This window comes from Artemia franciscana, unplaced genomic scaffold (genome assembly GCF_032884065.1).
Source record: "Artemia franciscana unplaced genomic scaffold, ASM3288406v1 Scaffold_588, whole genome shotgun sequence".
In the NCBI taxonomy this organism is placed as follows: domain Eukaryota; kingdom Metazoa; phylum Arthropoda; class Branchiopoda; order Anostraca; family Artemiidae; genus Artemia; species Artemia franciscana.
In genome coordinates this window covers 295,388-321,075 of record NW_027066194.1, presented here as the reverse complement: position 1 = coordinate 321,075, position 25,688 = coordinate 295,388, and the positions used below count along the sequence as shown (strand labels likewise).

The 25,688-nt window shown below is 33.3% G+C and overlaps 1 protein-coding gene across 10 annotated transcripts in view; it reads left to right on the top strand.

Moving 5' to 3' along the window:
- The window catches only part of LOC136043420 (uncharacterized), a 181,506-nt gene that overhangs the window by 58,640 nt on the left and 97,178 nt on the right, over nt 1-25,688 (top strand). For 5 of the 10 annotated variants that reach the window (XM_065728327.1, XM_065728326.1, XM_065728325.1 and 2 more), the window contains 2 exons: nt 313-443; nt 19,062-19,305. The exons of 2 other annotated variants lie outside the window; for them this stretch is intronic. In XM_065728327.1, coding sequence (XP_065584399.1) covers nt 313-443; nt 19,062-19,282 — 352 coding nt within the window. In that variant the 3' untranslated portion in view covers nt 19,283-19,305. The remainder of the gene's footprint in view (nt 1-312; nt 444-19,061; nt 19,306-25,688) is intronic. 3 more of the 10 variants (XR_010621612.1, XM_065728331.1, XR_010621614.1) reach the window with 2 other exon arrangements.

Below are 25,688 nucleotides of genomic sequence, written 5' to 3'. Positions count from 1 at the left end.
TGCATACCATTCTAGTGTTTTATCTACTCCTCTTTTTAGCTGTATTTCTGTGGTAGCTCCTTGCAATTAATACAACCATTGCACTCACAGTTGCCAGAAACAAAAACCAGAAACAATAAAAAAAATAATTAAGAATGCTCATTTTCGTATTTTTCCTAAAAGACCTTTTCTAGACTGACCGTTAGGTCAGTCTAGAAAACAAATATTGTTTATGGCAGCTTTGGTTGATGTATTTTACTGTAATTTTTTGTGCTCAAACTCTTGTTAATACTTTCTTCTGAGCGTTATTTCTCATCTCTTATTTTTAAGCAGACATTTAACCTTCCCTCATTCCTTCACTGAAAAAAAAAACCGAAACAAGAAAGAACATGAGCCACATAGTTCCAATGTCCTTGGATCACCTGAATTTTGGCTGATTTTTTTTTGCAACTGTTGGATGTGTGGTATGTATTTTTTTTTTTTTGCAATTTTTGTTTTTGAGTTTTCGGTAATACTTTATTCCAAGAATCATATCTCATCTCTTATTCTTAAACTGGTATTTAGCCGTCATTTATTCTATTATTGATAACAAAATTTTTACGCTGATAACAAGAAGCTTGTGCGTCAAAAAATGGTAATCTATTTGAATGAAAACTAGTTACCACTAACAAATAAAAAAAGATAACACAGTTTTTGATTAAGACATATAGATTTTTTTTTACTGAATGTCAAAAAGCCAAAAGTTCAACCTTTCTAATCTCACGGGCTGATTATTCCTACTTTGAATTTCCACATGACAAAGATGCTCTCTTATTTCTGGCTAAAATCTTCTTTGATTACTTCTGGTTTACTCTCTAGCCAAATTTTGGCTATAAATAAAAATTAAATAAAGTAGGCTGTGATAAAAACATATTCATAAATTTATTAGGTTGTAAAAGTATCATAGAGGTTGTGTTTGATAAGGAAAAACACAGTTCTTCAATTTTTGGGTCTACGTTTGACTGTCATTTTGAAACAGAAGTTGTTTCTTCACTCTTATTATAACAGCATAACTGCTTTCACTGATTAAGTTTGGCTTAACTAAGTTTAACTAGTATTTATGTTATTAGTAATAACCCTTAATACTTTGACCATTCGTTTCGCTTATGCCAGCCCTGAAGAAGTTAGGGTAATCATCACTTTTAAAACTGTTTTGAAAGAAGGACGAACTTGATACACTACTGCTACGGGGGGAGGGGGGTATTGTTAATAATGTTACAGGGGGGTGTGTTGATAATAAAACAATATGGGAGGTTCAACTTAAAATGACGTTATGAGAGTTAAACGAGTGAAAGATTAAGATCCTACAGGGGTTAAACAAGTGAGAGATTAAGAAAGAGGGACGCTGTTGATAATGCCCAATCTTCTCAGTAATATAATCATCTTGGGGGTGGATGGGTCTTGCTTTATCGCATAGATTCCCTATAAAGCGTTTCTAAAGACCACGGGAATTATGCCTGGCATCTGGATTCATAAACAAAGATGATAAAATCACAAATAATGTGCTTACATACAAATTGTACAGTACGTGTAATTTAACAAATTGAATACTGAAACATGGATAAACTCAGGGTTAGGTACAAATCAATATTGTCTTAAAATCCTACCCAGGCTAGCTTTTCACTTCCACCCTTCTAGAAATTGACTGCCAAATTTCTTCAGTCTTTTTGTATATATTCACTAGTTATGGGATGTTTGACCTCCCTGTAAACCAGGATCTCGCGACTTTGCAATTTCGCTATGGAACGTATATTCAGCATTTAATTAACGTATGCTTGTGATGTCGATAATGAACTTTGCTGGAGTCACGAAGTAGTGAGATAGTATAAGATTTATGTGACGTATACTCAAATTTATGGAACCTATATTCAGCATATAATTAGCCTTTGCTTTTGAAGTCGGTTAGGAACTTTGCTGGAGTCACTAAGTAGTCAAATGCTATTTTTTGGCACTTGGTATTCACCAAGTGACATATACTGATCACAAATTCTGTCGGCCTGTCGGTCTGTCTGTCCCGGTTTTGCTAGCTTAGGCACTTTTAGATACGCTAAGACGAAGAAATTTGGCAGGCGTATCGGATAACAGACCAAATTAAATTGGAAATAGTTATTTTCCCAATTCAAATATCTGGGGAGGGGGAGGCGGTGGGACGGTTAATTTCGGAAAAATAAGAAAAAATAAGTGTTTATAACTTGCAAACGGTTGAACGGATCTTAATGAAATTTGATATTTAGATTAATATTGTGTCTGAAAGCTCTTATTTTTAAATCCCGACTGGATCCGGTGACATTTGGGGGAGTTGGAGGGGAGCCTAAAATCTTGGAAAATACTTAGTGGAGGGATCGACATGAAATTTTGTGAAAAAATAAGCCAATGTCCTATATACGTGATTGACATAACCGGAACGGATCTGCTCTCTTTGAGGGAGTTGGGGGGGGGGGTTAACTCTGAAAAATTATAAAGAATGAGGTATTGCTAACTTGCGAATGATTGATCGGATCTTAATGAAATATCATATTTATAAAGACCTTCTTAACTCAGATGTCATATTTTAAATCTCTACCAGATCCAGTGTGGGGGGAGTTGTGGGTGGGGGTGGTGGCTGAAATCTTGGAAAACGCCTAAAGTCGAAAGAACAAGCTGAAATTTTGTGAGAAGAATAAGCCAAAGTCCAAGATACATGACTGACATAACCGGACTGGATCCGCTGTTTTTGGGGGAGTCGAAGTGGGGGGGGGGTGTTAGTAATTTGGAAATATTAGAAAAAATGAAGTATTTTCAACTTACGAACGGGTGATCAGATCTTAATGAAATTTGACACTTTGAAGGATCTTGTGCTTTAGAAATCTTATTTGAAATCCCAACCAGATCTGGTAGCATTATGGGGGAGATGAGGGGGGAAACCTAAAATCTTGAAAAACGTGAAAATTGAGGTATCTTTATCTTACGAATGGGTGATCGGATCTTAATGAAACTTGATATATAGAAAGATCTTATGTCTCAAAACCTCCATTTTCAATTCGAATCGGATTCGGTGACATAATGGGCTGGTTGGGGGAAACAGAAATCTCGGAAACCGGAAATCTTGGAAAACACTTAGTGTGGAGAGATCGGGATGAAACTTGATGGGAAGAATAAGCACAAGTTCTAGAAACGTGATTGACATAACTGAAATGGATTTTATCTCTTTGGGGGGGTTAGGGGGGGGGTCTAATTCGAAAAAGTTGAGTTATTTTTAACTTAAGAACGGGTGACTGGATCTTAAAAGGACCTCGTGTCTCAGAGCTCTTATTTTGAACCCCGACTGGATCCAGTGATACTGGGGGATTTGGAGGGAGAAATGGGAAATCTTGGAAAACGCTTAGTGAAGAGATCGGGATGAAACTTGGTTTGAAGAATAATCACAAGTCCTAGATAGGTGATTGAAATAATTGGACTGAATCTGCTTTCTTTGGGGGAATTGGGGGGGGGGGCGTCAGTTCAGAAAAAGTAGATAAATTGAGGTATATTTAACCTAAGAACCGGTGAAATGACGTTAATGAAGTTTAATATTTAGAAGGAACTCATGTATCAGAGCTTTTATTTTAAATACCGACCAGATCCGGTGACTAGGGGGAGGAGTCGGAAGAGGAAACCGGAAATCTTGGAAAATGCTTAGAGTAAAGAGATCAGGATGAAACTTGGTGGTTAGAATAAGCAAATGTAGATACGTCACTGACGTAACTGTACTGGATCTGCTCTCTTTGGGGGAGTTAGGGGGGAGGAGTCCAGTGCTTTGGTGAGTTCAGCGCTTTTGGATGTGCTAGGACGATGTTAATTGGTATGCGTGTCAGGGACCTGCTCAAATTGAGTTGATAAAGTTGTTTTCCCCGATTCGACCATCTGAAATGAGAGGAAAAACTATTTCTTCTCTTTTTTGCTTTTATTCGAGTATTTGTTTTTTACTTCTCCTCTTGCGGGTTGATATTTTGGGCTGTTTGCTAATTTTAGCCCAAATTTATACGTGTGAGGTTTAAATTTCGTTAAATTATAATTTAGGTACCAGCTTTCTGCGAATACTTCCTTACCATTTTCGTCTTGGACTAACATTGCAGCTGAATAGATTATATTTTCCTTTGCGTGAAAAATTGAAATAAATTCTGTGTCTATAATTCCCTTGGCCATAGCTACGGAGAAAATATGTAAGAAAATGATATTTAAAAAAAATATATTTAAGCGCGATCTTAATACCGCAGGGAGGATAAAGTAGATTTGATGCCAAATATAAATGACTGTTAGATATCGCAAGTTATAGCTATATTAATGTCGTTTTTAGCTACAAGTTAATTTATTCGAAGCCACTAAATCTATTTAATAGTAGGAAGACGAACCAAGAATATGTCCGAAAGGAGTATGGGAATGATAATTAAAAATATCGCAAAGTAAATAGGAACAAATTTGGCTTTGACCTCAATTAACGAGGACGCTTGTTTTCACTTGACTATTTGTAATAATTTTTTTTATTAAGGCTACTAATGAGTTTTAATTGACTATTATTTGATGGTTATCTCTATAAGCCTTTATGTTTCGCAATATTTTAATTTTTACGTTAGATAAGGGGACAGCGATTCCTGTAGGGCAAGTGTTAGTTATAGTTGTGTTAATAATCTTTTGGGTTAAGGAATTATTATTGCGGTAGACTATGTTAACAAAATAGTTGCAACTTTTTTTGTTATTCTTGTTTAAATAAAATAGTTTGGGACCTACTCACAATATTGAGCGCTTTTTGATGAAGCAGGCCAATTTTTCAATTTTTGATTAGGCAGACTTCCTGATAAGTATTTTCTTTAGAGATGTTTTATCACGGGGTGGTTTCTTAGTGAAATCATTTAACAATTAGCAAAAAAATTATTATTTTTATTTTATTTATTTTTTTTACCCAAGGCTGATAGATTTTTTATTAAAAATTTAATTTATCTGGTTTTTTGACAACCCGGCCGGATCTTGCTGTTATCTGTTCTTCTTTAGGCTCAGTTTTTCTCTTTGGTTTTGCTAGTGATATTAAGTCAAATTTTTTATACTATTTTTTTCAGAAATTTTTGACCCTTCAGTTGTGCTTTTTTTGCTTGGGCCGCTGCACTGGGTGGTTTTATTTCTTCCGAGTCCTTGAACTTATCTGCGTCTGATTCACTCTCAGTATCTGAGGAACTACTAGTTGTAGATTTAGTATCTGGTTCTCTTGAAGTAGAAGCTTGACATTTAGGTGTCGACCCAGCCTGACCTTCGTAAATTTCTTCTCCTCGCGAAGTAGAGGGTTTACTGATTGATTCGTCCTGTTGGTTTCTTGGCTCGGGAGAATTGAAGGATTCTTGGGAGCTTTGGGAGGATTCAAATGTCTTCTTGGGGTGCCTCCATTGCTTGAAAGCCATATCTTCGGGGGTGGGGGGGTGGTGGTCTCTTTATCGGTATCTGAGTTTTGGTTCTCATTAATTGATCTCATTTTTCTTTTTTCAATGGCTTTTCCGAGTCCTATAGCTTTATCAATTTTGGCCATTTTTGCACCAAAATCATCAACTATTTTCTTTATTTTGACTTTGGGATAGGTAGGGGAAGGTATATCTTTCTTTTCTTTGTGGTTTCTTTTGCTTGCTTGCAGTCCCTTGTCCGATTTTAGAAATTGAAAAATTGATTCCTTTAAGTCATAGGTATTCTTCTCTAGCCGTATTACTTGTTGGAATAAAGTTTCGAATGGTTTAGAGTCTAGTTTCTTAAATATTTTTCACATGTTGTTACTGGTCAGAAGTGAGTTTTCGTGCTTGAAAATCAGTCCATGTTTTATGATATCTTGTGTGTTGGAATGGACACACAGGGTCATCAATATTGTTATCAACTTCATTATTTCTAGAAAAGTTATTTCAGTGATTAGCATAAATAAGATTTTTTTTTGTTTGGGGGGGGGGGTGTTTAAACTTTGTTGGAGCTGTACCACTTTAATATATATATTTTTTTTTTCGTTTCTCCACCACTTCCACCAAGATGAGGTTTTAGTAGCACTAGTATATAACACATAAGGTAAATTAATTTTTTTTATTCTTCAAAGAATTATGTTTCTAGTTATATATTAAAGTTTAGGTTTTTCTACAGATTTTTTATTTGTAATATTGAAAATTGGTCCTTCTTCACTAATTTCTTTAAATTCTGATTTTAAAGAATCTTTGGTTCTAAAATTTATTTCTAATATACGGTCGCTGTTTTCAATATTTAAATACATAAGATAATTCACGAGACATCGTGGTATTTTAAAACTTTCTAATGTATGGTTGACGTTTAATTTTTGCATAATTGTCTGTATTTTGTCCCTACATAGTCCTTTTAAACTTGTTTGATTAATCGTAGTGCGACTTATTTTATATTTTAATAAATTATAACCATAAGAAGGATTGACACATTCTACTATAGTTTCAGATACGATGACATCTGTTCCCTGAAAGATCTTTGACCATAAGTCTTTATTTATTAAAGATCTTTGACCATAAATTTATTTTAGTAAATCTGAGATTTACTAAAATCAAATGAGGCTTCCAACATTCCTGGTTTGTGAGTTGTATTCCGGTTTTACTGACTTCTTCAGTAATTTTTTCTAAAAGAGGACTTAAGCAAGCTTTAAATTCTGTCTCATTATTTAACTGGGCATATAAAACTTTTTCAGAAACTTCTCCGACGCCTTGAAAGTCGAGTATTATTTGATTCTCGCTGAGTTCTTGTTGAAAAGCAGATATTGCCCTTATGAAAGCATTTTTCATCAATTCGACTTCACTATTATTTTTTAGGTGGATAACCTATAGTGTAACGTGGAAAGTGCTGTTATGAATTAGGGCCTGTGATAGGCTGGAATCGAGTTCGATCAAGTAGTTTTGTATCTCTGAGGCCTTTCTTTTTATTTGCGCGCTTTTTACTTGAATTGCGAAAAAATAATTTGGTGGATGGTTACTCATTTTTCCTTGACTTTCCTTGGCTGATATGACCCAATTTCAAAAAAAAAAAAAAAAAAAGTTACATTAACTTAATGGTTTTTAGGTTTATACTTTAATCCAATTTTTTGAACTTCCAATGCATAATTTTTCGAAAAGTAATACATTTTGTATCTTAGCCTTTCAATCATCATGGCTTGGAATATTTTCAACTCGGAAATAAAGTAGTAAAATTACAAGAGACGACCTCTTAGGTCTCTTGCCATAAGAAAGGGAAGGAACGAATTTTTTCTTGCTTGTCGTGGTATATTTTTTGTTAAGAGAGATCTACATTTGCCGTAAAAGAAATTAATTTATTATTAACCTACTGTTTAACAGTAATAGTAGTTAGATTAAATTTGAACATGTTAATTCATGGTCATTTGGAATACTTAATATTGGCCCTTGGCTCGAAGTCTGGGTTATTTCATATTTTAATAGGTGTGGAGTCATAAATGTCAATCGATAATCTTGGCTGCTATTTCCATGAATATCTTCTATGTGCAGTAAATACCGTTTTAGGGTTTCGGGGAGTGTTAGATTAGCCAAAGTGTAGTGAATGTCTGTTTTTTCATCATTAAGCGTATGTTTTTTCTGCACAACTCCTTTAAACTGGGTTTATTTGGAGTAATACAAACTTTTGAAAATCAGTTGTTTATGAAAACATAGCGGACTTATGCAATTTATTATTTTTTCATATATTAAAATATCTTTCCCTTTTACTAGGTTTGACCCAATGTTGTCATCTATTGTATAAAACTTATTAATTAAACGTTTTAATAGTTCGTACTGTCCTAGATATAAGTAATGAATCGAGTTATTAATCAAGTAATAATTTATATTGTTATTTTTGTAGATTTTAAGGAGTATATCTTTGTTAAATAGCCTATAATCTACCTCCATAAGCATTTCTAAGAATTTTAAAGGCCAATGCGATTCGAAATTTCCCTCTGCAAGTGGTGTTAACCAAAAATTAGGGACGCAATTAACGGATATTTCCTTTTGGGGATTGAGGAAAGAAGTACTGTAAAATTGTATTGGGCGAATTTATGCCTGTATCCGTAGTCTTTTTTCATTACCTCTGCGAAAAAGTACTTATTAGCAATATGACCATTATTTCAATTATCAAATTGTCACTAGGGATAATTGAACGCGCAGTAAGGAACGAAGTAAATTGTAACGTAAATTTTTCACTGCATTTTTTACAGCTGATTCTAAGATTTTTTCGTTTGTTTCATGACTTATTTTTGAAAAATCTGGTAAGCTCTGGGTTTTAATTGGAAGCCAAAAGTCTCGTCTTGAGTTATTTGACGGATTCTAGGGGTCTTAGAACATTTGGACCTGTATTGTATAAGGTTCTATTATATAACATTTCCCCCGGTTAGCATAAGCTGTTAGTTGACTGGATCCAGTCAACTAGCATAGTTGACTGGGAAGAAGTTAAAGCAAAAAAGGGAAGAACTTAACAAGTTTGCAACGTATCCTACACGATTTTGTTACGGAAAAAGAAAGGGGGGACGCAATATAATATTATACGCCCAGCTAGTATAAAATAATATCGTATATATGAAATGTAATATAATATAAATATAATATAATAAATGTTTATAATATAATATAATTATTATAAGGCACACTAAACTTTATAAAACTCTACCAATGAAACCAACCACCAACACACCAAAGAAACATTTCTTTCACATCACATTTCTTTATTCTTTGTCCTCCACATCTACTTCATCGACTTTAACCGTCACTAGATTAGTTTGAATTTGCTGGAGAAAAACAACAACTAATAAATATTCGAATCCTATATTTACGAGGCAGTGTCTAAAAAAAGTACACAATAGATTAATTAATATAAGGGATATTTCAATGGAACTTGACAAAAGCTGAAATATAGATTCACGACATCTGATTCATTTCATTATTTTTTACATTTGGAAATAGGGATACTGAGTGAGGGAAGAGAGGTGAAGACTAAAAAGGTGGAATTGGGTTCTTTTTAGCAATTGTTATGCCAGAGACGGTATCTATGTATTTGTGTATAAAAAACTCATTCCAGATCCAGATATGGAACCTGATCTGTTTCCCTCTGGTTACGGATCTAAAAAATATTAGTCGTACTTTAGAATTTAAAATTTTGGAAGGCAAGTCGTTTTTGTATGCGTCTTTTTTAAATTGCTTGGATTTTTTTCGTTTTAAGAAGATTTTATCCCCCTTAACGGCATATTCTTGTGTACTCGGGTCGTATAAAATTTTGCGTAATGCCGGATTTCCTCTAATGGTTGATGTACCCCTTCATATTTAGTACAATTTTCATTTGCTTCGATTTTATAACATATTTTTGGGTTTTTGCATTGATCAATTAGAAGAAGGTCTGTTTTGGTCGGGCCCTTACAAAACCAGTAGCAGATATTAAATTTTTTCTGTAATTTTCTTATTGTTAATTGTAAACTTGTTAAGTTCTTCGCTTTTTTTGCTTTTATTCGAGTATTTGCTTTTTACTTCTCCTCTTGCGGGTTGATATTTTGGGCTGATTGCTAATTTTAGCCCAAATTTATACGAGTGAGGTTTAAATTTCGTTAAATTATAATTTAGGTACCAGCTTTCTGCGAATACTTCCTTACCATTTTCGTCTTGGACTAACATTGCAGCTGAATAGATTATATTTTCCTTTGCGTGAATAATTGAAATAAATTCTGTGTCTATAATTCCCTTGGCCATAGTTACGGAGAAAATATGTAAGAAAATGATATTAAAAAAAAATATTTAAGCGCGATCTTAATACCGCAGGGAGGATAAAGTAGATTTGATGCCAAATATAAATGCCTGTTAGATATCGCAAGTTATAGCTATACTAATGTCGTTTTTAGCTACAAGTTAATTTATTCGAAGCCACTAAATCTATTTAATAGTAGGAAGACGAACCAAGAATATAACCGAAAGGAGTATGGGAATGATAATTAAAAATATCGCAAAGTAAATTTGTACAAATTTGTCTTTGACCACAATTAGCGAGGACGCTTGTTGTCACTTGACTATTTGTAATACTTTTTTTTGTTTAGGCTACTAATGAATTTTAATTGACTATTATTTGATGGTTATCTCTATAAGCCTTTATGTTTTGCAATATTTTAATTTATACGTTCGATAAGGGGACAGCGATTCCTGTAGGGCAAGTGTAAGTTATAGTTGTGTTAATAAGCTTTTGGGTTAAGGAATTATTATTGCGGTAGACTATGTTAACAAAATAGTAGCAACTTTTTTTTTGTTATTCTTGTTTAAATAAAATAGTTCGGGACCTACTCACAATATTGAGCGCTTTTTGATGAAGCAGGCCAATTTTTCAATTTTTGATTAGGCAGACTTCCTGAAAAGTATTTTCTTTAGAGATGTTTTATTACGGGGTGGTTTCTTAGCGAAATCATTTAACATTTAGCAAAAAAATGATTTTTTTTTTTTATTTTATTTTTTACCCAAGGCTGATAGATTTTTTATTAAAAATCTCATTTATCTGGTTTTTTGACAACCCGGCCGGATCTTGTTGTTAACTGTTCTTCTTTAGGCTCAGTTTTTTCTTTGGTTTTGCTAGTGATATTAAGTCAAATTTTTTATACTGTTTTTTCAGAAATTTTTGACCCTTCAGTTGTGCTTTTTTTGCTTGGGCCGCTGCACTGGGTGGTTTTATTTCTCCCGAGTCCTTGAACTTATCTGCGTCTGATTCACTCTCAGTATCTGAGGAACTACTAGTTGTAGATTTAGTATCTGGTTCTCTTGAAGTAGAAGCTTGAGATTTAGGTGTCGACCCAGCCTGACCTGCGTAAATTTCTTCTCGCGAAGTAGAGGGTTTACTGATTGATTCGTCCTGTTGGTTTCTTGGCTCGGGAGAATTGAAGGATTCTTGGGAGCTTTGGGAGGATTCAAATGTCTTCTTAGGGTGCCTCCATTGCTTGAAAGCCATATCTTCCGGGGGATGGGGGACCGTTTGCATTAAGATTTCCTTCCAAGATACCCAGTCCTTTGGTTTTGCCTCTGAAAAGGCTATATCGTGATACTGGTGTTCATCAGTAACTAGATTAGTATTAAATGTACTCTGTCTAGTCTTAATTGGGTAATTAATAAGATCCATGGCTTCTCGTAACCTTTGTGTATGAGGCTTTTGTCCCTTTGTGACTATGTCCCCAGGAGTCTGTATAGCCTTATTTAATTCATCGTTTAACGATAAAGGTCTGTCTATCGGTGAAACGGGGTTTACCAAATTGTCGGGGAAACGTTTTGGAGAATAAGGGGTTGAAATTTTATCTGGAAAAAATTGTGATTTTTGAGAAATCGTATAGACTAATGCTTCTGACTCCTCACTTGAAGATTAATCGCTTTTCTTCCGTCTTCGCGTGACGTGGGTATTTTTTTGGGGGGTAACCATATTTGTCATCGTTAGAAATTCATTAAATTTTTCTTCGTCACTACTATTCTCAAAATATCCTTGTTTAAAATTAAAAGGTTTAAGCTCACTTAGTCTAGAGCGAGGTGGTTCATTTTTGACCTCCGAGGTATTTGATGTTGAAGTTTGAGGGGTCCATGTTTCTGTGAATTTTGCCCTTTTTATAGGACTAACATGCGTTTTATAGGTTTTTCTTATGTACTCATAACCCTCCCTGACTACTTTTTGTGAAAATTGACAATTTAATATTACATTCATTACATCCCTAATTAAATAGCTTTTAAAAATGATTGGCATTCGCAAAAATTTGTATTTTAGATTTATTACTGCATCAATGATTAAGCTGTTCCAAGTTCCTTCATGTAATTCATAATTAAATCTGTATAAATTAGGTAAACTATAGTATTCCTCATGAGAACCAGGTTTTATTCGGTCTTGGAGGTTATATTGTGTTTCATCGTTTTTGAGATTAGGGTTACTCATCGTTCTACTCATACGCATTTTGTTAGTTTTATTAATTCAAGCAGGATATAATCTATGTCTAACTCAGTCTATGTCTAACTCTATTGGTTGTGGGTTAGTAATCGGGGGGTTTGACGTGGGGAATGTTTCTTCCATTTCTGTTATTGGGGTATGTTCAATTTCGATCGTTATTGGAGTAAATTCAGTTTCTGCTGTGGTTTCCTCGTTCTGAGTATCGTACTTCTAGAAGGTAGTCGTTTCATATTTCCTTCAGGTGCCTTTAGAAATTTCCATTAATTCGTTTGTTTTTTCTTCGGTATTAGAAGTAAGATGTGGAATATGGGATGTCGTGTTTATTTTGGTAGCTTCTGTTGTAACGTTTATTATTCTACAGAAGTATTGACATTTAAATTTGTATTTCGGCTTGCTGGTACCATTAGTGGAATTTGATCTTACTTCAATATTTTCTATACCCCTTTATATCTCTGGTATTTTTTTTGTTCGTGTTACAAGGTCGGATACAATGTTTGTTGTTTGGGTTTCAATTGCAGCGGTTTGTTGTGTTCTTGGGGAAATATTTGTTATATCTTTCTTTTCAACTTCTGTTGGCTTTATTTCAGACAAATTTATTTCTCCTTGTACGGGTTTCTTCTCTGCGTTGATATCTTGTTTTGGTCCATTCCATAGTTCTTTGAAGAAATTCCATACTGTGGGCAATTCGTTTAATAATGCATATTGTCCAACGTAAAATTTTCCTTGTCTAAGTTGGGTCTTAATTGGTTTAATTATATTTTGGGTCTCTATCGGTATCTGAGTTTTGGTTTTCATTAATTGATCTCTTTTTTCTTTTTTCAATGGCTTTTCCGAGTCCTATAGCTTTATCAATTTTGGTTATTTTTGCATCAAAATCATCAACTATTTTCTTTATTTTGACTTTGGGATAGGTAGGGGATGGACAGGTAGGGGAAGGTATATCTTTCTTTTCTTTGTGGTTGCTTTTGCTTGCTCGCAGTCCCTTGTCCGATCTTAGAAATTGAAAAATTGATTCCTTTAAGTCATAGCTATTCTTCTCTAGCCGTATTACTTGTTAGAATAAAGTTTCGAATGGTTTAGGGTCTAGTTTCATAAATATTTTCAACGCGTTGTTACTGGTCAGAAGTGAGTTTTCGTGCTTAAAAATCACTCCATGTTTTATGATATCTTGTGTGTTGGAATGGACACACAGGGTCATCAATATTGTTATCAACTTCATTATTTCTAGAAGAGTTATTTCAGTGGTTAGCATAAATAAGATTTTTTTTTTTTTTGGGTTGGGGGGGTGTTTAAACTTTGTTGGAGCTGTACCACTTTAATATATATATATAATGAAAAGAGAAATCACCAATGCTACAGCACAAATACAAAAAAAAAGGAGACAGAAGGAGAAAATGAAGACTGTTTTCCTAAATTAGTGATTAATATAGACCAGCACTTGAATGAGGCCTTAACCCTACTCATCCATACAATCACATAGGTCAAACAGCATAGCCACACACAATCAACCATAAAGAATAATCCATGGACAGGCAGTCATGTCGTCAATAAGTATAAGTCGTCATTTACCAAACAATAGAAAAAATAATATAGACAAATAATTCAGAGGCAACACCCAACATAAGGGCTCATCAGGAGAATACACTGGCCTATATAGGGTTTCGCCACTTTAAATTCTCTACCCAGCACAGTGTTGTGGCTACCACAGAATATCCATGGCATCCCCGCGTCAGGTATCACCCTCAAAATACATACCTATGAAAAAAAAAAAAAACAGCAAATGTAAAACAACCAAGTAAAACCAAAAACAAGCTTATCCTGTTAATATATCCCTCCTTTTAGCAACAATAGGTAAACTAAATATTATAAATTTTATCAAATCACAAATATTAACACAATGCAAAAAATCTGAATGAACTAAACAATTATATAATTCATCTTTACCATGTGGCTAATTTTTTAGAAAATTCGCTCAATTAGAAACACAATTCAAAATAAATGGCGCTGTGACAACATTTCTCGAACCTCCGAAATTAGTTAAAAATTTCTTTAAGTAGTTCTAGATAATTCTTTTGATATTTATTTAAAAGTTCGTTATAATGAAAACTAAATTTTTTAAATTGCCAAGTTAATTTATTTGCAGAAAAACCTCTTGATATCAATTTTTGGCTTAAGATTTTACATCTATTTTTAAAATCAATATAATTACTGCAAATCCTTGCATAACGAAGTAACTGTGAGAAAAACGCTGAATATGTGATATTTGAGTGTATATTACTTTCAGGGAATGGGAAACTAATCACTTCAAAATCAAAATCATCCGTTTTATTATACATTTTAAAACTTAATTTATTATTATCACAAATATTAATATTTAAATCTAAGAAATGATCTTCATGACCAGCGCCATGACTAGGCTCAAGAATAAGCTCTGATGGATATATATTTTTAGAAATATCAATGAAATCCTTACAATTTAAGACCAAAATATCATCTAAATATCTTTTATTATTTGACAAAGCATGTTTTAAATTAATTGGATTATTCTTATCCATCATATATTTATATTCTAGTTGAATTAAAAACAAGTCAGCTATAAATGGGCTGGCATTCCCCCCATGGGAATTCCCATCATTTGCTTGTACAAATCACCCCCAAATCTTATATAAGTATTGTATAAAACAAATTCCAATAACTCAAAAATCATATCCAAGCTGTAACATCTCAAGTTCACTGTAGTATTAAAGCAGTTTGTCCATATAGCTTTTTTAAATTTTCAGAAATCTACGAGAAAAGAGATTGAACTTTTGAACCATATAATTTCAGGTCGGCGCAATAATTTCGGAGGCAATATACCAGTTGCCTCACAGCCCAATGTCACTGATCCATCTTCTTCTTTCACAAGCTTAGTTGCCACATTTGGCTGATTGCCAGATGTAGTCCATTTAACATGTCCAACATAAAGATATATATATATATATATATATGTATATATATATATATATATATATATATATATATATATATATATATATATATATATATATATATATATATATATATATATATATATATATATACATATATATATATATATATATATTTTGTTGCTCCACCACTTCCACCAAGATTAGGTGTTAATAGTACTAGTATATAACACATAAGGTAAATTAATTTTTTTTATTGTTCAAAGAATTATTTTTCTAGTTATATATTAAAGTCTAGGTTTTTCTACAGATTTTTTATTTGTAATATTGAAAATTGGTCCTTCTTCACTAATTTCTTTAAATTCTAATTTTAAAGAATCTTTGGTTCTAAAATTTATTTCTAATATATGGTCGCTGTTTCCAATATTTAAATACATAAGATAATTCACGAGACATCGTGGTATTTTAAAACTTTCTAATATATGGTTGATGTTTAATTTTTGCATAATTGTCCGTATTTTGTCCCTACATAGTCCTTTTAAACTTGTTTGATTAATTGTAGTGCGAATTATTTTATATTTTAATAAATTATAACCATAAGAAAGATTTACACATTCTACTATAGTTTCAGATGACGTCTGTTCCCAGAAAAATCTTTGACCATAAGTTTTGTTTACTTTTTTACAAATGTATAGTTAGTTTCTTTTTCCAGATTCCTTTAGTTGTTTTTTTTTGTCGAATTTAATTTCGGTTAATATTTCATAATAATTTTCATCGTTTTTTGGACCTCTCATCGAAAAGAATTGAACGCTTTCTGCGATTTCGATCCCGAATTTCATATTTTAAAAAAAAGAAGTTATGGATGGTTAGTTTTTTCGCCATCCTTCTTAGCCTAGCGACTTTTCTAAGATTTACTAAAGTCAAATGAGGCATCCAACACTCCTGGTTTGCGAGTTGTATTCCGGTTTTACTGACTTCTTCAGTAATTTTTTCTAAAAGAGGACTTAAGCAAGCTTTAAATTCTGTCTCATTATTTAACTGGGCATATAAAATTTGTTCAGAAAATTCTCCGACACCTTGAAAGTCGAGTATTATTTGATTCTCGCTGAGTTCTTATTGAAAAGCAGATATTGCCCTTACGAAAGCATTTTTCATTAATTCGACTTCACTATTATTTTTTAGGTGGATAACCTTTAGTGTAACGTGGAAAGTGCGTTTATGAATTAGGGCCTGTGATAGGCTGGGATCGAGTTCAATCAAGTAGTTTTGTATCTCTGAGGCCTTTCTTTTTATTTGCGCGCTTTTTACTTGAATTGCGAAAAAATAATTTGGTGGATGGTTACTCATTTTTCCTTGACTTTCCTTGGCAGATATGACCCAATTTCTAAAAAAAATGAAGTTACATTAACTTAATGGTTTTTAGGTTTATACTTTAATCCAATTTTTTGAACTTCCAATGCATAATTTGTCGAAAAGTAATACATTTTGTATCGTAGCCTTTCAATCATCATGGCTTGGAATATTTTCAACTCGGAACTAAAGTAGTAAAATTACAAGAGACAATCTCTTAGGTCTCTTCCCATAAGAAAGGGAAGGAACGAATTTTTTCTTGCTTGTCGTGGTATATTTTTTTGTTAAGAGAGATCTACATTTGCCTTAAAAGAAATTAATTTATTATTAACCTACTGTTTAACAGTAATAGTAGTTAGATTAAATTTGAACATGTTAATTCATGGTCATTTGGAATACTTAATATTGGCCCTTGGCTCGAAGTCTGGGTTATTTCAGATTTTAATAGGTGTGGAGTCATAAATGTCAATCGATAATCTTGGCTGCTATTTCCATGAATATCTTCTATGTGTAGTAAATACCGTTTTAGGGTTTCGGGGAGTGTTAGATTAGCCAAAGTGTAGTGAATGTCTGTTTTTTCATCATTAAGCGTATGTTTTTTCTGCACAACTCCTTTAAACTGGGTTTATTTGGAGTAATACAAACTCTTTTGAAAATCAGTTGTTTATGAAAACATAGCGGACTTATGCAATTTATTATTTTTTCATATATAAAAATATCTTTCCCTTTTACTAGGTTTGACCCAATGTTGTCATCTATTGTATAAAACTTATTAATTAAACGTTTTAATAGTTCGCACTGTCCTAGATATAAGTAATGAGTCGAGTTATTAATCCAGTAATAATTTATATTGTTATTTTTGTAGATTTTAAGGAGTATATCTTTGTTAAATAGCCTATGATCTACCTCCATAAGCATTTCTAAGAATTTTAAAGGCCAATGCAAATCAAAATTTTCCTCTGCAAGTGGTGTTAACCAAAAATTTTCACATATTAGGGACGCAATTAACGGATATTTCCTTTTGGGGATTGAGCAAAGAAGTACTGTAAAATTGTATAGGGCGAATTTATGCCTGTAAGCCGTAGTCTTTTCTCATTACCTCTGGCGAAAAAGTACTTATTAGCAATATGGCCATTATTTCAATTATCAAATTTTCACTAGGGATAATTGGAACGCGCAGTAAGGAACGATGTAAATCGTAACGTAAATTTTTTTATTGCATTTTTTACAGCTGATTCAAAGATTTTTTCGTTTGTTTCATGACTTATTTTGAAAAATCTGGTAAGCTCTGGGTTTTAATTGGAAGCCAAAAGTCTCGTCTTGAGTGGTTTTTGACGGATTCTAGGGGTCTTAGAACATTAGGACCTGTATTGTATAAGGTTTTATCATATGACATTTCCCCCGGTTAGTATAAGCTGTTAGTTGACTGGATTTTTACCTGATCTGGTTTCCCTCTGGTTACGGATCTAAAAAATATTAGTCGTACTTTAGAACTTAAAATTTTGGAAGGCAAGTCGTTTTTGTATCCGTCTTTTTTAGATTGCTTTGATTTTTTTCGTTTTTTTCATGACTTATTTTGAAAAATCTGGTAAGCTCTGGGTTTTAATTGGAAGCCAAAAGTCTCGTCTTGAGTGGTTTTTGATGGATTCTAGGGGTCTTAGAACATTAGGACCTGTATTGTATAAGGTTCTATTATATGACATTTCCCCCGGTTAGTATAAGCTGTTAGTTGGCTGGATTTTTACCTGATCTGGTTTCCCTCTGGTTACGGATCTAAAAAATATTAGTCGTACTTTAGAATTTAAAATTTTTGCGTTTTAAGAATATTTTATCCCTCTTAACGGCATATTCTTGTGAACTCGGGTCGTATAAAATTTTGCGTAATGCCGGATTTCCTCTAATGGATGATGTACCCCTTTATATTTAGTACAATTTTCATTTGCTTCGATTTTTTAACATATTTTTGGGTTTTTGCATTTATCAATTAGAAGAAGGTCTGTTTGGGTCGGGCCCTTACAAACCCAGTAGCAGATATTAAATTTTTTCTGTAATTTTCTTATTGTTAATTGTAAACTTGTTAAGTTCTTCCCTTTTTTGCTTTTATTCGAGTATTTGTTTTTTACTTCTCCTCTTGTGGGTTGATATTTTGGGCTGTTTGCTAATTTTTGCCCAAATTTATACGTGAGAGGTTTAAATTTCGTTAAATTATAATTTAGGTACCAGCTTTCTGCGAATACTTCCTTACCATTTTCGTCTTGGACTAACATTGCAGCTGAATAGATTATATTTTCCTTTGCGTGAATAATTGAAATAAATTCTGTGTCTATAATTCCCTTGGCCATAGTTACGGAGAAAATATGTAAGAAAATGATATTAAAAAAAAATATTTAAGCGCGATCTTAATACCGCAGGGAGGATAAAGTAGATTTGATGCCAAATATAAATGCCTGTTAGATATTGCAAGTTATAGCTATATTAATGTCGTTTTTTGCTACAAGTTAATTTATTCGAAGCCACTAAATTTATTTAATAGTAGGAAGACGAACCAAGAATATGCCCGAAAGGAGTATGGGAATGATAATTAAAAATATTGCAAAGTAAATTGGTACAAATTTGGCTTTGACCACAATTAACGAGGACGCTTGTTGTCACTTGACTATTTGTAATTATTTTTTTTGTTAAGGCTACTAATGAGTTTTAATTGACTATTATTTGATGGTTATCTATATAAGCCTTTATGTTCTGCAATATTTTAATTTTTACGTTCGATAAGGGGACAGGGATTACTGTAGGGCAAGTGTTAGTTATAGTTGTACCTGCCACGCCAAATACTTCTAGTTGAGCCTATTAGCTACTGGAAGAAACGCCAAGGAGGACAGAGGAAGAACTGGTGGAACCTGGCCAAGTCAGACCTTGAACGAATAGGGGGTTTCAGAAAATTTGGTCACAGATGGTCAACACAGTGGCTCGCCTTTGCAGAGCAGCTGGCACAAGATCGATCAACATGGTCCAAGAAGGTCTCTAAGATCATCGATGCCGGGCGAGATGGAAACGCCTGATTCCCGCCACAAGTACAAGTAAAGTAAGTAAGTATCTTCACTTTCGATCGTTATTGGAGTAAATTCAGTTTCTGCTGTGGTTTCCTCGTTCTGAGTATCGTACTTCCAGAAGGTAGTCGTTTCATATTTCCTTGAGGTGCTTTTAGAAATTTCCATTAATTCGTTTGTGTTTTCTTCGGTATTAGAAGTAAGATGTGGAATATGGGAGGTCGTGTTTATTTTGGTTGCTTCTGTTGTAACGTTTATTATTCTACAGAAGTATTGACATATAAATTTGTATTTCGGTTTGCTGGTACCATTAGCGGAACTTGATCTTACTTCAATATTTTCTATACCCCTTATTATCTCTGGTATTTTTTTTGTTCGTGTTACAAGGTCGGATACAATGTTTGTTGTTTGGGTTTCAATTGCAGCGGTTTGTTGTGTGTTTGGGGAAATATTTGTTATATCTTTCTTTTCAACCTCTGTTGGCTTTATTTCAGACAAATTTATTTCTCTATGTACGGGTTTCTTCTCTGCGTTGATATCTTGTTTTGGTCCATTCCATAGTTCTTTGAAGAAATTCCATACTTCGGGCAATTCGTTTAATAATGCATATTGTCCATCGTAAAATTTTCCTTGTCTAAGTTGGGTCTTAAATGGTTTAATTATGTTTTGGGTCTCTTTATCGGTATCTGAGTTTTCGTTTTCATTAATTGATCTCTTTTTTCTTTTTTCAATGGCTTTTCCGAGTCCTATAGCTTTATCAATTTCGACCATTTTTGCATCAAAATCATCAACTATTTTCTTTATTTTTACTTTGGGATAGGTAGGGGATGGATAGGTAGGGGAAGGTATATCTTTCTTTTCTTTGTGGTTGCTTTTGCTTGCTTGCAGTCCCTTTTCCGATTATAGAAACTGAAAAATTGATTCCTTTAAGTCATAGGTATTCTTCTCTAGCCATATTACTTGTTGGAATAAAGTTTCGAATAGTTTAGGGTCTAGTTTCATTAATATTTTCCACGCGTTGTTACTGGTCAGAAGTGAGTTTTCATGCTTGAAAATCACTCCATGTTTTATGATATCTTGTGTGTTGGAATGGACACACAGGGTCATCAATATTGTTATCAACTTCATTATTTCTAGAAAAGTTATTTCAGTGATTAGTATAAATAAGATTTTTTTTTTGGTGGGGGGGAATGTTTAAACTTTGTTATAGCTGTATCACTTTAATATATATATATTTTTTTTTTCGTTTCTCCACCACTTCCACCAAGATTAGGTGTTAATAGCACTAGTATATAACACATAAGGTAAAAGAATTTCTTTTATTCTTCAAAGAATTATGTTTCTAGTTATATATTAAAGTCTAGGTTTTTCTACAGATTTTTTATTTTTGATGTTGAAAATTGGTCCTTCTTCACTAATTTCTTTACATTCTGATTTTAAAGAATCTTTGGTTCTAAAATTTATTTCTAATATATGGTCGCTGTTTTCAATATTTAAATACATAAGATAATTCACGAGACATCGTGGTATTTTAAAACTTTCTAATGTATGGTTGATGTTTAATTTTTGCATAATTGTCCGTATTTTGTCCCTACATAGTCCTTTTAAACTTGTTTGATTAATTGTAGTGCGAATTATTTTATATTTTAATAAATTGTTACCATAAGAAGGATTGACACATTCTACTATAGTTTCAGATACGATGACGTCTGTTCCCGGAAAGATCTTTGACCATAAGTTTTGTTTACTTTTTTACAAATGTACAGTTAGTTTCTTTTTCCAGATTCCTTTAGTTGTTTTTTTTGTCGAATTTAATTTCGGTTAATATTTCATAATAATTTTCTTCGTTTTTTGGACCTCTTATCGAACAGAATTGAACGTTTTCTGCGATTTCGATCCCGAATTTCATATTTTTAAAAATAGATGTTATGGATGGTTGTAGTTTTTTCGCCATCCTTCTTAGCCTAGCGACTTTTCTGAGATTTACTAAAGTCAAATGAGGCTTCCAACATTCCTGGTTTGCGAGTTGTATTCCGGTTTTACTGACTTCTTCAGTAATTTTTTCTAAAAGAGGACGTAAGCGAGCTTTAAATTCTGTCTCATTATTTAACTGGGCATATAAAATTTGTTCAGAAAATTCTCCGACGCCTTGAAAGTCGAGTATTATTGGATTTTCACTGAGTTCTTGTTGAAAAGCAGATATTGCCCTTACGAAAGCATTTTTCATTAATTCGACTTCACTATTATTTTTTAGGTGGATAACCTTTAGTGTAACGTGGAAAGTGCTCTGTTGAATCAGGGCCTGTGATAGGCTGGGATCGAGTTCAATCAAGTAGTTTTGTATCTCTGAGGCCTTTCTTTTTATTTGCGCGCTTTTTACTTGAATTGCGAAAAAATAATTTGGTGGACGGTTACTCATTTTGCCTTGACTTTCCTTGGCAGATATGACCCAATTTCTAAAAAAAATTAAGTTACATTAACTTAATGGTTTTTAGGTTTATACTTTAATCCAATTTTTTGAACTTCCAATGCATAATTTGTCGAAAAGTAATACATTTTGTATCGTAGCCTTTCAATCATCATGGCTTGGAATATTTCCAACTCGGAAATAAAGTACTAAAATTACAAGAGACGACCTCTTAAGTCTCTTGCCATAAGAAAGGGAAGGAACGAATTTTTTCTTGCTTGTCGTGGTAAATTTTTTTGTTAAGAGAGATCTACATTTGCCGTAAAAGAAATTAATTTATTATTAACCTACTGTTTAAAAGTAATAGTAGTTAGATTAAATTTGAACAGGTTAATTCATGGTCATTTGGAATACTTAATATTGGCCCTTGGCTTGAAGTCTTGGTTATTTCAGATTTTAATAGGTGTGGAGTCATAAATGTCAATCGATAATCTTGGCTGCTATTTCCATGAATATCTTCTATGTGTAGTAAATACCGTTTTAGGGTTTCGGGGAGTGTTAGATTAGCCAAAGTGTAGTGAATGTCTGTTTTTTTCATCATTAAGCGTATGTTTTTTCTGCACAACTCCTTTAAACTGGGGTTATTTGGAGTAATACAAACTCTTTTGAAAATCAGTTTTTTATGAAAACATAGCGGACTTATGCAATTTATTATTTTTTCATATATTAAAATATCTTTCCCTTTTACTAGGTTTGACCCAATGTTGTCATCTATTGTATAAAACTTATTAACTAAACGTTTTAATAGTTCGCACTGTCCTAGATATAAGAAATGAATCGAGTTATTAATCCAGTAATAATTTATATTGTTATTTTTGTAGATGTTAAGGAGTATATCTTTGTTAAATAGCCTATAATCAACCTCCATAAGCATTTCTAAGAATTTTAAAGGCCAATGCAATTCGAAATTTCCCTCTGCAAGTGGTGTTATCCAAAAATTTTCACATATTAGGCACGCAATTAACGGATATTTCCTTTTGGGGATTGAGCAAAGAAATACTGTAAAATTGTATAGGGCGAATTTATGCCTGTATCCGTAGTCTTTTCTCATTACCTCTGGCCAAAAAGTACTTATTAGCAATATGACCATTATTTCAATTATCAAATTGTCACTAGGGATAATTGGAACGCGCAGTAAGGAACGAAGTAAATTGTAACATAAATTTTTTACTGCATTTTTTACAGATATTTCTCCCGAGTCCTTGAACTTATCTGCGTCTGATTCACTCTCAGTATCTGAGGAGCTACTGGTTGTAGATTTAGTATCTGGTTCTCTTGAAGTAGAAGCTTGAGATTTAGGTGTCGACCCAGCCTGACCTTCGTAAATTTCTTCCCCTCGTGAAGTAGAGGGTTTACTGATTGATTCGTCCTGTTGGTTTCTTGGCTCGGGAGAATTGAAGGATTCTTGGGAGCTTTGGGAGGATTCAAATGTCTTCTTAGGGTGGCTCCATTGCTTGAAAGCCATATCTTCCGGGGGGTGTGGGACCGTTTGCATTAAGGTTTCCTCCCAAGATACCCAGTCCTTTGGTTTTGCCTCTGAAAAGATTATATCGTGATACTGGTGTTCATCAGTAACTGGATTAGTATTAAATGTACTCTGTCTAGTCTTAATTGGGTAATTAATAAGATCCATGGCTTCTCGTAACGTTTGTCTATGGGGCTGTTTGTCCCTTTGTGACTATGTCCCCAGGAGTCTGTATAGCCTTATTTAATTCATCGTGGAACGATAAAGGTCTGTCTATCGGTGAAACGGGGTTTACCAAATTGTCGGGGAAACGTTTTGGAGGATAAGGGGTTGAAATTTTATCTTGAAAAAATTGTGATTTTGGAGAAATCGTATAGTCCAATGCTTCTGACTCCTCACTTGAAGCTTAATCGCTTTTCTTCCGTCTTCGCGTGACGGGGGTATTTTTTTTTTTTTTTTTGGGGGGGGGGGTAACTATATTTGTCACCGTTAGAAATTCATTAAATTTTTCTTCGTCACTACTAATCTCAAAATATCCTTGTTTCAAATTAAAAGGTTTAAGCTCACTTAGTCTAGAGCGAGGTGGTTCATTTTTGACCTCCGAGGTATTTGATGTTGAAGGTTGAGGGGTCCATGTTTCTGTGAATTTTGCCCTTTTTATAGGACTAACATGCGTTTTATAGGTTTTTCTTATGTACTCATAACCCTCCCTGACTACTTCTTGTGAAAATTGACAATTTAATATTACATTCATTACATCCCTAATTAAATAGCTTTTAAAAATGATTGGCATTCGCAAAAATTTGTATTTTAGATTTATTACTGCATCAATGATCAAGCAGTTCTAAATTCCTTCGTGTAATTCATAATTAAATCTGTTTAAATTAGGTAAACTATAGTAGTCCTCATGATAACGAGGTTTTATTCGGTCTTGGAGGTTATATTGTGTTTCATCGTTTTTGAGATTAGGGTTACTCATCGTTCTACTTATACGCATTTTGTTAGTTTTATTAATTCAAGCAGGATATAATCTATGTCTAACTCAGTCTATGTCTAACTCTATTGGTTGTGGGTTAGTAATCGGGGGGTTTGACGTGGGGAATGTTTCTTCCATTTCTGTTATTGGGGTATGTTCAATTTCGATCGTTATTGGAGTAAATTCAGTTTCTGCTGTGGTTTCCTCGTTCTGAGTATCGTACTTCTAGAAGGTAGTCGTTTCATATTTCCTTCAGGTGCTTTTAGAAATTTCCATTAATTCGTTTGTGTTTTCTTCGGTATTAGAAGTAAGATGTGGAATATGGGATGTCGTGTTTATTTTGGTAGCTTCTGTTGTAACGTTTATTATTCTACAGAAGTATTGACATTTAAATTTGTATTTTGGCTTGCTGGTACCATTAGTGGAATTTGATCTTACTTCAATATTTTCTATACCCCTTTATATCTCTGGTATTTTTTTTGTTCGGGTTACAAGGTCGGATACAATGTTTGTTGTTTGGGTTTCAATTGCAGCGGTTTGTTGTGTTCTTGGGGAAATATTTGTTATATCTTTCTTTTCAACTTCTGTTGGCTTTATTTCAGACAAATTTATTTCTCCTTGTACGGGTTTCTTCTCTGCGTTGATATCTTGTTTTGGTCCATTCCATAGTTCTTTGAAGAAATTCCATACTGTGGGCAATTCGTTTAATAATGCATATTGTCCAACGTAAAATTTTCCTTGTCTAAGTTGGGTCTTAATTGGTTTAATTATGTTTTGGGTCTCTTTATCGGTATCTGAGTTTTGGTTTTCATTAATTGATCTCTTTTTTCTTTTTTCAATGGCTTTTCCGAGTCCTTTAGCTTTATCAATTTTGGCCATTTTTGCATCAAAATCATCAACTATTTTCTTTATTTTGACTTTGGGATAGGTAGGGGATGGATAGGTAGGGGAAGGTATATCTTTCTTTTCTTTGTGGTTGCTTTTGCTTGCTCGCAGTCCCTTGTCCGATTTTAGAAATTGAAAAATTGATTCCTTTAAGTCATAGGTATTCTTCTCTAGCCGTATTACATGTTGGAATAAAGTTTCGAATGGTTTCGGGTCTAGTTTCATAAATATTTTCAACGCGTTGTTACTGGTCAGAAGTGAGTTTTCATGCTTAAAAATCACTCCATGTTTTATGATATCTTGTGTGTTGGAATGGACACACAGGGTCATCAATATTGTTATCAACTTCATTATTTCTAGAAAAGTTATTTCAGTGATTAGCATAAATAAGATTTTTTTTTTGGGGGGGGGGGTGTTTAAACTTTGTTGGAGCTTTACCACTTTAATATATATATATATAATGAAAAGAGAAATCACCAATGCTACAGCACAAACACACACACAAAAAAAAAGGAGATAGAAGGAGAAAAGGAAGACTGTTTTCCTAAATTAGTGATTAATATAGACCAGCACTTGAATGAGGCCTTAACCCTACTCATTCATACAATCACATAGGTCAAACAGC